Consider the following 11,696-nt stretch of genomic DNA (forward strand, 5'->3'; position numbering starts at 1 on the left):
AAAAAAAAAGAAATCATGGTTGAAAATCTGATAAAAGCTACAAAGCCACAGATCTAAGAACTCAACAAACTATAAGCTCAAGAAACATGAAGAAAGCCATACAGGGCCCATTGTCATAAATTGCTCAAAAGAACGACGAGAAAATCTTAAAAGCAGCTGGAGGAACAAAGGCAAACATGACTGATTACTCATCAGAAACAAGAGGGGTGAGAACAGGATGGGACAACCTCTTTCCAGTCCTGAAAACAGCTGTCCAGCTACCCTTTCACGCAAAGCGCAAATATCATTCCAAAACGAATGTGAAATAAAGACATCTTTGGGGGCGCCTGGGTGGCTCAGATGGTTAAGCGTCTGCCTTCGGCTCGGGTCATGATCCCAGGGTCCTGGGATCGAGTCCTGCATCAGGCTCCCTGCTAGGCAGGGAGCCTGCTTCTCTCCCTCTGCCTCTGCCTCTCTCTCTGACTTTCATGAATAAATTAAAAAAAAAAAAAAAAAAGACATCTTTGAACAACCAAAATCTGAAAGAATTCCTCAGCAGCAGACCTGCGCTGCAAGAGACATGACGAGACATCCTCAGATGGGGGACGCCATGTGGAACCTGGACCTACGAGCAGCAGCCACGAGCAGTGCCCATGAACCACCAAGCAATGGGTACACAGCTACGCTTTACTTCTTACACTTGAAGTCTCTGTATAAACAAAACACTATAGCTCAGGTTTACAAAACACGTCAACGTAAGACACAGAACAACAGAAGCCCAAAGATCCAGAGCAGAACAGAGATGCGCCATCGTAAGGAGGTTGCACTGCAGACACGTTATGATGTCACTCAAAGCTGCTCCTCAAACCCCAAGGCAACCTCCTCCAGAAGTTACAGATGACGAGCTGACAGAGGGGACAGAGGGATAGCATAAGAATATCCAATTCATCCAAAAAAGGCCAAAGAGAGAGACAGAGGGACAGAGGGAGGGAGACAGACAGGCAGATGCAGAGAAAGAGGAAAGAGAACGAGGGACAGACAGAACAAACAGCAAGACAACAAATTTGGGGTTTTTTTAGATTGAACAGTAATCAATGAACTAAAAGACAGAAAAACAACAGAGAAAGTCAATGAAACCAAAAGCTGGTTCTTGGTGGAAATCAGTAAACCTGAACATCTGGTGGGACTGAGGTCCTCAACGCGACACGGGACATCCAGGAAACACCCCGGCGAGAACAAACAGGTGCGTCAATCTATACCACAGAACACCGCGCAGCGGCCACCAGGAAGGAGCAACACGGGCCACGACACGTCACGACATGGGTCACAACACGGGTCACGACACGCGTCACGACACGGAGGAATCTGAGAGCAATCACGTCAAGCGCAGGGAACGCAACAAAAGAGAGCACACGCCGTGGGACTCCATTCCTAGGACGTTCGAGGACAGGACACAAGGTAGATGGCCACCAGGGTGTGGCATGCGGGTTGGGGGACCATTTGTAAAACAGGAGAAGGAAGGGATAGAGAGGAGTGATCCCCGAAAAGCACAAGAAACTGGGGGGTTTTCTTGACGTATAAGAGCCAAACATTTCAAACTGTGCACTGCACATAATGTGCAGAATTTGTCCCATAACACCTTAATGCTGCTATTTTCCTACATGACGTTTGTCTAGGATGAGAGAGAGGACAGCCCGCCCACCCCCCACCCTGCACTCACCCAAAGAGCTGGTGCCTGTTGAGGGTGTAGAGAAGGTAGTCGGCCAGGGTCTCCTCCCCCACCAGGTGGTCCAGCACGGTTCCTGGAACCAGGAGGCCAGCGTGAGCAGTGGAGACCAGCTCCCGGCTCACCAGAGGCACTGCTGCTCCTGACCACTCTGCCTCGGCTGTAAGCTGGGAGAAGGCAGGCGCACTCCAGGCCGTGGGGGTCCACGGGGTCAGAGCAGTGGCCCACGTCACTGGGAGCGAGGGCTGACAGGCTGCCTGCCATGCTCGCTCAGCACGCTCTGAGGTGTCTGCCACGGCCGGGCCGAGAAAAGTAGGCACAACCCGCCAGGCCCGGCAGCAGGAGGGGGCACTAAGCGGGGGCTCCAACTCACCACACAGGGCCAGCTTCAGGCCCATCTCCACACTTTCGATCCGAGGGGCCAGCACCCCGGGAGTGTCCAGCAGGAACATCAGTGGCCGCTCACACACCTGTGGACAGAGAGGACGGTCGGGCCATCCACTCCCTCCAGGCGTTCTGCTGGGCGGCCCCTGGAGCCAGGCTGCTAGGTTCCTAAGGCTCTGAGAAGGCCCCAGGGCCCTGTTCCGATGGGTTCGTCCTTTTCAGGAAGCTCGTGGCTTCCCCGCAGGATCAGTTCCCATTGAGTTTGGAGAATAAATCAGAGCAACAGTTTCTCCTCCCAGAGCAAAAAGGGCATGTGTGGATGGGCCGAGCTGAGCCTGGGAGAACGGGCCACTGTGTGACCTTGGGCAGGTGCCTCGGTTCCCTCATCCATAAAACAGGGGTGAGAGCACGCCCTCCCAGAGGTCTGATGTAAGGGCGCTGTGGTGCCCGGCACGTGGCAAGCACTCAGTGGGAACAGAGTGGAGGAGAAGGCAGGCAGCCCACCCCACAGCCCTCAGGAAGCACCAGGCATGTGTGCGTGGACCCAGCAGCCAAGGACCCTACCTGAATTCTGGACATCACAGCTCTGGTGATCCCAGGCTCACCGCCCACTCTGGTAGCTTTTCCTGCAGGATGAAAAGGGGCTGTTGAATGCAGTCAACACACAAAGCCTGACATATGAGCTATAGGATAAGAAATGAGACACATGGAAACCTACGAAGGCCCACACGAGCTTGTGTTCAGTTCTGCTCCAAACCAGCTCACAGCAGTGACTCTTTTACTAAAACTTGCCTCCCAGTGCCTGGAAAGGTGCTCCAAGACCTGCCAAGGGACCGGCAGGCAAGCACCTGACCGTGAAGGTCCCCACAGAGCTCTTCCTTCAGCACCCCAGCTTCTGCCTCCAGGACTTGACCCCATGCCCCCGACACTGACCCTGCACCCTGCGAGTCTGCCCCCACAGCACTGCCCGTGACAGGCCTGTGAGCTGAGTTCCTGTCCAAGGGGCCGAGTCAACGCAAGAGTAAAGAGATACAGGTGTCTGCCAGTGATACATGGAAAAGCAAAACGTGGTACAGAGACCCAACAGGGTATTATTCAGCCTTGCAAAAAAGGAAATCTGGATGCAGCCACAGCATGAATGGACCCTGAGACATTACGCTCAGTGAAACAAGTCCAACACGAAAGGACGGACACTCTGTGACCGCACTCATGTGAGGTCCAGACAGAAAGCAGATTAGTGGTGCCCAGCGCTGGTTAGTGTTTGTTTAAAGACTTCCAATTGGAGACAATGGAAAAGTCTAGAAATAGTCTGATGGATACACAGCACTGAATATACTTAATGCCACAATTTTTTTAAAGCCACCATTTTTTTTAAAGCCATAATTAAAGAAAAATAAATTTTAAAAATAGATGATTTGGCAGGTCTGCAATGAGCACCAAAAACACCATCTGCAAAATAATGGCTGGGGTAGTTCAGTCTGGGGGTCTGTGCACTGGAAGCGGGTTTGTTAACAGACCATACATCGCTGGTGTGGAAAACAAAGCCAACGTGGACCTGGTGCGAAACTTGAAAATACTTAATGGAACAAAGGGTAAAGCACAGCGAGTGAGTAGAGTAGGCACGTCTTCGAGACTCCAAGACAGGGTGAGCACAATCAAGGAGGTGCTCAGGCAGCTCCCGGAGGCCATTCCCGAGCCGGGGGGGATGCAGTTTTCCAGCCGGGCGGGGGGGGGCCGCCTCACCAAATGCCTCCCACCTGACATCAGGTCTCATCTATCCAGCAGGGCCCTGAGACTTCAATGAGGGAGAAGACAAAACCACCAAAGAGCAGAAAAGTCACCCACATATTAAACATCAACATTTCATGTTCAGGAGAGAAAACAAATTCAGTATAAAATGTGTAACAGGATGACTCTGTATCACCGTTTAACCTTACATCAGACAGTTAACTGGGTCCTTTCGGTGCAGAGACCACCCCGAGGGCCGTGAGGCTCTGGCTATGGGAGTTTTGTCTCGGGACCAGAGGAAGAGTGGTCCCTCTCTTTTCACAGCATGAAAGGCGGTACCTTTCCTGAGGTGCTGTCTCCTGAGCGCGTTGATGAGTGAGGACTTGCCCACATTGGGGATCCCGATCACCATGGCACAGTACTCCAGGCTCTGCCCAGGCACAAGAGCAGGGAGTCAGGGGTCCACCCAGACCACCCAGACCACCCAGAGCCCTGCCCACAGCCCCGCCCATGGCCTCATCTGGCCCATGCTAGGGCCCCCCAAGCCCAGGTCTGTGTTCAGGGGAAGGAAGGTCACTGTGGAGGCCACCCCACCCTTCCTGTGGCGAGAACAAGAGCACGCAGGGCAGCTCCACAGGTGGGGGCAGCAGCCCCCTCCCAGGCACCTGTAGCAGCACAGAGAGAACCCCAAGGAGTTCTGCAGCTCAGTCACGGCCTAGCATGGGGACTGCTTGACCGCTGCTTAGCCGCTGAGCCCGGGCTCCTCAGGAGGGACCAGCCCACGGCCCGCACTGGGCCCCACAACCAACCTCTCCTCGATGATAGCGGTAACTGCTCTCAACCAGTCCTCTGACCATTGGGATGATCTGCAAAGGACAAAGCACACAGAAATGGCTTCTTCCTGGGCTTCTGGAGGCGGTGTACTCCCAGGTCCAGCATCGGGGAACCAGGACTGTCCACATCAGGATTTAGAATGTGCTGGGGCCCCAACGGGGGGGCAGTGATCTGTGCCATGTCCTGTCCCTCCACCAGCAGTGAGCAGGTCAGCCCCCCAGAGGGTGACAGCTCTGACTGCAGCCACCTCCTGCCAAGCTGCGGATCAGCCAGTGAAATAATCCTAACATACAACTGCAGAAAACGCGGCCCCAGACCTCCAGAAGCTCGTCCCAGCCACAGCCCCGAGTGCACACGACAGCCTGGCACTGCACTGCGCAGTCACAAGCTGTCCGAGCCCACCCGCTCTCGACCAGGACCCCCGCAAGCCCACGGACTGTCTCCGAAACTCTGCTTCTTGTGAGAGCAAGAGATGATCTGTGGGATTTCTTGAGGGTATTTAAGCAGAAGCACTAGAGTGCGAAACAGAGGGACACCTACCTGCTTGATATTCTCATCCCTTACACAGTTGGTGAAAACAACATTTTTTAGGCCTTCTCCTTCTAAGTGTTGTATAATTTTCTGAAAGAGAATATTTCCATTTTATATACTAAATGCAAATATGAGTGGCATGATATGCTAAAATCCAAGAATCTGAGCTTAGAACCCCAACCTCACCCCCGCCACAGGGCCAGGCGTGTTCCCTGGCTCAGAGCCACCGCAGCAGGGCCTGGGAAGAGCCAGGCCGTGGGGGGGCAGGCGGAGCAGGTGCTGAAGAACCGCGGGCCTCGGGCAGAGCGCAGGAGCGCCTGGCCCCCCTGTGAGGGCAGGAGGGAAGTGCCCCGGCCAGGGGCCCATGTACTCCGGGCTCCAGTGGGGAAGAAGGCTCAGCACAGCACCACCTGCCTCTCAGGACTCAGGCCCCTTCATGCACAAGGAGCCGCTTCCAGCATCAAACAGTTCTGGTCTCCACTAGTGATCTTGTTACACCAGAGTATTCTGCCTAGCTCCCCTGTAAACTGAGGCTTGAACCCAATCCAATTACAAAATATGTGTAATGTTTTAAAAGCCCAAAAGTAAACTAAGGCTAATATGAATTTACTGGTCTTAACACTAAACGAATACAGTGTAGGAATCCTGTTTTTTAAAACCAGTAGGATATTGTTTGATCAACTACTGACCTAAAAATATGGTTGATGCCTAAATGAACAAAAAGTCATTCACTAATTTAGTTTTACTTATGTATTTTAGTTATTCGTTAGATGATGCAGATTAAGACACAGGCCACAACAAAGACATATGTGTATAAATTCACAGTGGATGTTCCGACCCAGCACTCAGAGGTAGACATGAGGAGCCACTGCTGGGGGCTTCTCCAGGACCTCTGCCACAGAAGCACCTGAGAACAGCTCCCAGCCGGGGGAGACACTGCTGTGTCCCTGTGGTAGGTCATCTTAGTGCCCAGCACTCTACAAAAATTAGCATTTAAGGGCAGAAGCAATCACTGATTAAGACTCAGATCTCAACCAATAAAAGCAAAGCTTGTGATAAATTACTACATCTGCACATGCACTGAGACCCATGAGCACCTAGTTCCTGGAGGACCTGAGCTGCCCGATCTGCACAGCAGGAAGACTCAAAATGACAACAGGTGCCTGCACCTGGCTCAGGGGTCGCTTCTGCTTGGATTCTCAAAAGAACTCCGGTGGCTTCAGTGTCTGATGTTTCCCTGGAAACCTTGACACAGAGGCTTGTGGATGGGGCTTAAGTAATTCAAACATACCACAATCAACTAAGATTGAACGGGCTCCATGTTCAGCATAAAGTCTGCTTCTCCCTCTCCCTCTGCCCCTCCCCACTCCCCCGAGCGCTCTCTCTCTCTCTCTCTCTCTCTAAAATAAATAAAATAGGGGCCCTGGGTGGCTCAGTCAGTGAAGCGTTTGCCTTCAAACAAGCGGATCCCTGGCTCCTGGGATCCAGCCAAGGCATCAGGAGCCTGCTTCTCCCTCTGCCCCTCCTCCCCCAACCCCGCTTGTGATCTCTCTCTCAGATAAATAAATAAAATCTTAAAGGAAAGGAAAGGGAAGAAAAGAGGAAAGAAGGAAAGAATATAAAGCTTTTTTTTTTTTTTAAGATTTTATTTATTTGAGAGAGAGAATGAGAGACAGAGAGCATGAGAGGGAGGAGGGTCAGAGGGAGAAGCAGGCTCCCCGCTGAGTTGGGAGCCCGATGTGGGACTTGATCCCGGGACTCCAGGATCACGACCTGAGCCGAAGGCAGTCGCTTAACCGACTGAGCCACCCAGACGTCCCTCCTCCAGGCATTTTATTTTATTTTATTTTATTTATTTTTGTTTTTTAAGATTTTATTTATTTATTTGAGAGAGAGAGACAGAGAGAGAGCACATGAGAGGGGGGAGGGTCAGAGGGAGAAGCAGACTCCCCGCCGAGCAGGGAGCCCGACGTGGGACTCGATCCCGGGACTCCAGGATCATGACCTGAGCCGAAGGCAGTCGCTTAACCGACTGAGCCACCCAGGCGCCCCCAAATATAAAGCTTTTTAAAAACAAGAAAGGAAACCTAAACTACATTCTGGAAACGAAGAGAAAACTGCACTAACAGCCTCACAATGGGCTGCAAAGGCTCCAGCGCCCGCCCTTTTCGTGGGAAGAACAGAGGGGAGCGCCTGAAAACAGCATGTCCAGACCTCCGTGCTTCTGAACTTCGGCGACACATGGGGAAACCTGCACTGGGTCACTTGGTCACTCGCGTCCCCCAGCCCTGCCTGCTTTGAAGAAGTTCCTTGGGCCCCCCACCCTTCTAGCTTCCACATCACTGGGTGTGCAGGACTGGGTGCCTGGGGCAAATGCAGCCAGGTCAGTACCTGTGGCCTGCGCCTGGGGCCACCGGCCTCACACAGCTACCAAAACGCAAGTCATCACAATGAAATAAACTGTGAACATCGGCGCTGCAGGCAGAGCCCCACTTCAGTGTTCCCAGCCAGACGGGCCACAGGCCACACAGAGGGGCATCCGGCTCCAGCCACACAGCCCGGCCATGTCCCATGAGAGAGGCACATCTTGGTCCTTTGGACCATAGATTAATCATTATAAATTAGAGGGAGGCATGTCATTTTGAGAAATCATATAGGAGTACCTCTGCAAACAAAGGGTTGTTTGCCAAAGCAAGACTGCCTGGGTGAATCAACACCGTGTTTGTTTGCAATCCCAGACACAGGAACCCTAAGGGTGACGGCATCTGGGACGGGCACCTTCACCTGCTGCTCTTTCAGATCCGCCAAGTCCATTTTGTTGAGGACCAGCATGTGAGGCTTAAGCCCAAGAGTTTCCTGAAACAGAGGATTGCGGCCTGAAAGTGGAATGTGGCAAAATTAAGGCAAAAACTCCCTCAGTGCTTTACCAGCCCATTAATTTATCTTGCCCATCTTGTTACACAGACTGACACCATCTTCAGAAGGAAATCTTTAGAAGGAACTGAGCAGAGGAGGAAACCCAGTCTCAGTGCAAGTACCTGCCAGCCAGCCCAGCCTCACGCTCCAAGAAGGATGAGACCAACCCCCCGTCCTGCCCTCCCGGCTGGGGAAAAGGACGCCTAGTCGCTGCCGCGTTCCCACTGCAGACACGCAGGGCAGTGGGTCTCACATGCCTTCCCCAACAGGAATGCTGGTGGCGAAAACAAAACACAAAGCTCAGTGGAAGGTTTTGTAACTGGTTGTTTAGCTGCCAAGGTACATAACAAAATGAATGATCTGATCACTCCAAAACATCACATCCCGTAAAGTCCTAATCAGTCTATCTCAAACCACTGCCCCCCTCTGGTTACCGCCAAAGGGATGAGGGTCCCCATGGAAACCATCCTTGAAGGTTCTGCCTCCTCGCCCTCAGCCAGGGACCCTCGGGGAATCAGGATAGGTCCCACCTCATGGGACCCTAACACAGGCAGGAAGAGAGGCCTATATATTTATCTTCTGAACACTCAGCTCCTACTGAGTCCAGGTGTGAAATTCCCGAGGCCTCCAGCACACCCTGGGTCTAGACACCAGTTAAGGGCTATGCCCTCACCCCACACAAAAGGACTTTCCATAAATCTCACTCTTCCCTCAAGGGTTAACCAATCCTGTATAATTCAGAATACCAAAAGCCTCAGACTCCCTCCCAGGGCCCCTAACCCAGCCCAGCGTTCCTTGCCAGGTCCTGGAGAAAAAGGCAGAGGTCTAGAAACCAAAAGGACAGATATCCACTCACTGTGCAGTGAGTAACAATTACAGATTTATCATTTTTGATAATCAAACATATGACTGCCAGCAAACACTTCTGACCAGCATGGGATATCCTATAAATTGACATATTTAGCCTACAGTAAATAAATTTGACACTTTATTACAAAAGTTCCAGAGTCTTTGAAATAGTGAAAATGGTCCCTCATCTGACGTCCTTGAGCTGGTAACAACTCTCAAACCAACACCTTCATCACATAAAGAGAACCCAAACATAGCTCAAAAACAACAGAAACAAGGTCTGAAAGTATATTCATCAGTGAACAAGATCACCAGATCTTGCCAATTCACGCCTCAGGCACAGAGGAAAACCCTGTTGGCCAGCACATTTCAATCAAGCTTGCATAACCCCACCGAGAGAACCCACTGCTGGACTGGACTGGAAGGTCTGGGTGTGCCAGGCAGAGGTCAGAGACAAAGACGCTACCCTATGTACCAATGGGGAGCGTCAAACAGCACAAGGCCTGGACCCCACACCAGAGATGCTGATTAACTGGTCCGGAGAGGGGCCCAGACCAGGATTTTTTTTCTTTTCTTTTTTTTAAAGATTTTATTTATTTATTTGAGAGAGAGAGAGAGCACAAGAGGGGGGAGCGAGAGAGGGAGAAGCAGACTCCCCACTGAGCAGGGAGCCCGATGCGGGACTCGATCCCGGGACTCCAGGATCATGACCTGAGCCGAAGGCAGATGCTCAACCGACTGAGCCACCCAGGCACCCCAGACCAGGATTTTTTAAACCCTCCTGGAGAAACTCTAATGTGCAATGAGGGCTGAGAACCACTGCTTCAAGTGCCAATAACTGAGAGGTGAGGGTACCACCCTCTGTGGCAGCAAACTAGACCAGAGCAGAGGCCAGACACAGGAGGGGCGCGGAGAGCAGGTAACAGCCAGGAATGCCTCCCACTGCTTGAGCATTGCCCGATTCAGGAATAACGGCCTCCCCTTACCACTAGGATGCCACACCCAATTCCAACAGAGTTGGGAGCGAGAGAGCCCACAACACTAAGCAATTCTGTGACACCACCTGGATGTCCTATAACTTAACTCAATTCTAACACTATCTACATGGAGAAAGAGTCAGATCCCACAGAAGGGCTCAGTCCCACAAGATGCCCCCCCCCCGCCATTAAGGTGCCAATCACAAGTCCAGGCCATCACCTTTGCTTCCGACCCACTAGTTATAGATGGGAGGTTCCCATGACCCCCTCCTTGGATTCAATTAGTTTGTCAGAGTGGCTTCACAAAACTCAGAGAAAATATTACTAGATTACTGGCTTATTAGAAAATGATATGACTCTGGAATAGCCAAATAGAAGAAACATATAAGGCAATGTATGTGGGATGGAGCACAGAGCTTCCATGCCCTAAATGTGCCACTCTCAGGGCGCCCGGGTGGCTCAGTCAGTTAAGCATCCAACTCTTGATTTCAGCTCAGGTCGTGATCTAAGGGTCGTGAGATCAAGCCCCCCACTGGGCCCACCGCTCAGAGCAAAGTCTGCTTGAGATTCTCTTTCCCTCTGCCTCTCCCTGTCCTGCATTTGCATGTGTGCCACGTCCCCCCATTCTAAATAAATAAATAAATAAAATCTTTTTTAAAAAATAATGTGTCACTCTCCCTCCATATCCACATCTAACAACCCAGAAGTTCTCCAAACCCTGTCTTTTTAGGTCTTTATTGAGGCTTCATTATATAGGCTTGATTTATTAAATCACTGGCCATTGGCAATCAATTGCCACTCCCAAAGGTCAGGGGTGGAACTGCAGGTTCCAATCTCCAATGGCAGGACTGTTTCACCCGGCAACCAGCCCTCAAACCTAGGTGACTTAGTGGGTTTCCGAAAGTCACCTCATCAACAGACACCTTTATCACTCTCATCACTTAAGAAATACCCAGGGTTTTAGGAGCTCTATGCCAGAAACAGGGACAAAGACCAAATATACATATATTTCTTATTATAAATCACAGTATCACAACCACTAAAGGATATCCGGGCATCATGGACCTCGATGATACAATCCACCAACTTTAGGCTGCTCTGCATCTTCTTCAGCCCTGGAAAACAGAAGGATGCCTAATGGGTCTGTGGCTTTTCAAGAGTGATAGGTTTAAACTGTCACAAACGACACACCACAAACAACCTAAAAAAGAATACATCTGAGTGAAGTGTCCTACGTCACCATAATTGATGACCGTTTGCTGAGTGCCTCTTTCAAATTCAACAGTGGTGTCTCCAAGAAAGAGAAGAGGCCCTGCCTGAGGTGCAGCAGCATGTCTGGGTCCGATCCCCTTGGAGGGCTCTCCGTGAAGTATTTAACCTCTGTAGGTGTTGGTCTCAGCGACAGAACAGGCAACTCGGACTACCCGACTCACCGGGCCCTCCACCCTGTGTATCCACTTCAGCCACTCACCCTTACCCAGGAACCACACACAGAACAAAAGTTACAAGACTCCTCAGGAACGGTGCACCGCTCAGCGCCCCTGACACAGCCACACGGGGGCATTGAGAGCATCCTCCAGCTTCTCACATCTCCCACCTCCCGTGCGCACGCTGCCACTGCACCAGCCCTCGGGACACCGACGTGCGCCGCACTCGGTCACCGCGCACCCGGTGAACCAGAGCGCGCGAAGGGAGCCGGCCCTCGGGACACCCACGTGCGCAGCACTCGGTCACCGCGCACCCGGTGAACCAGAGCGCGCGAACGGAGCCGG

General features: G+C 51.8%; 1 protein-coding gene across 4 annotated transcripts in view; it reads right to left on the minus strand.

Moving 5' to 3' along the window:
• MTG1 (mitochondrial ribosome associated GTPase 1) overlaps positions 1 to 11,696 on the minus strand; it is a 16,048-nt gene that overhangs the window by 3,618 nt on the left and 734 nt on the right. For 2 of the 4 annotated variants that reach the window (XM_081823254.1, XM_081823252.1), the window contains exons 2-9: positions 10,973 to 11,039; positions 7,961 to 8,069; positions 5,192 to 5,272; positions 4,627 to 4,683; positions 4,157 to 4,247; positions 2,654 to 2,715; positions 2,079 to 2,175; positions 1,700 to 1,781 (exon numbers count right to left, since the gene is read on the minus strand). In XM_081823254.1, the coding sequence (XP_081679380.1) occupies positions 1,700 to 1,781; positions 2,079 to 2,175; positions 2,654 to 2,715; positions 4,157 to 4,247; positions 4,627 to 4,683; positions 5,192 to 5,272; positions 7,961 to 8,069; positions 10,973 to 11,028 (635 nt within the window). In that variant the 5' untranslated portion in view covers positions 11,029 to 11,039. Of the gene's footprint in view, positions 1 to 1,699; positions 1,782 to 2,078; positions 2,176 to 2,653; positions 2,716 to 4,156; positions 4,248 to 4,626; positions 4,684 to 5,191; positions 5,273 to 7,845; positions 8,309 to 8,351; positions 10,953 to 10,972; positions 11,040 to 11,696 lie in introns of those variants that run through there. The other 2 variants (XM_081823253.1, XM_081823255.1) reach the window with 2 other exon arrangements.

The sequence above is a fragment of the Leptonychotes weddellii genome, chromosome 6, assembly GCF_054177405.1.
Source record: "Leptonychotes weddellii isolate Sample4059 chromosome 6, ASM5417740v2, whole genome shotgun sequence".
Taxonomy (NCBI): domain Eukaryota; kingdom Metazoa; phylum Chordata; class Mammalia; order Carnivora; family Phocidae; genus Leptonychotes; species Leptonychotes weddellii.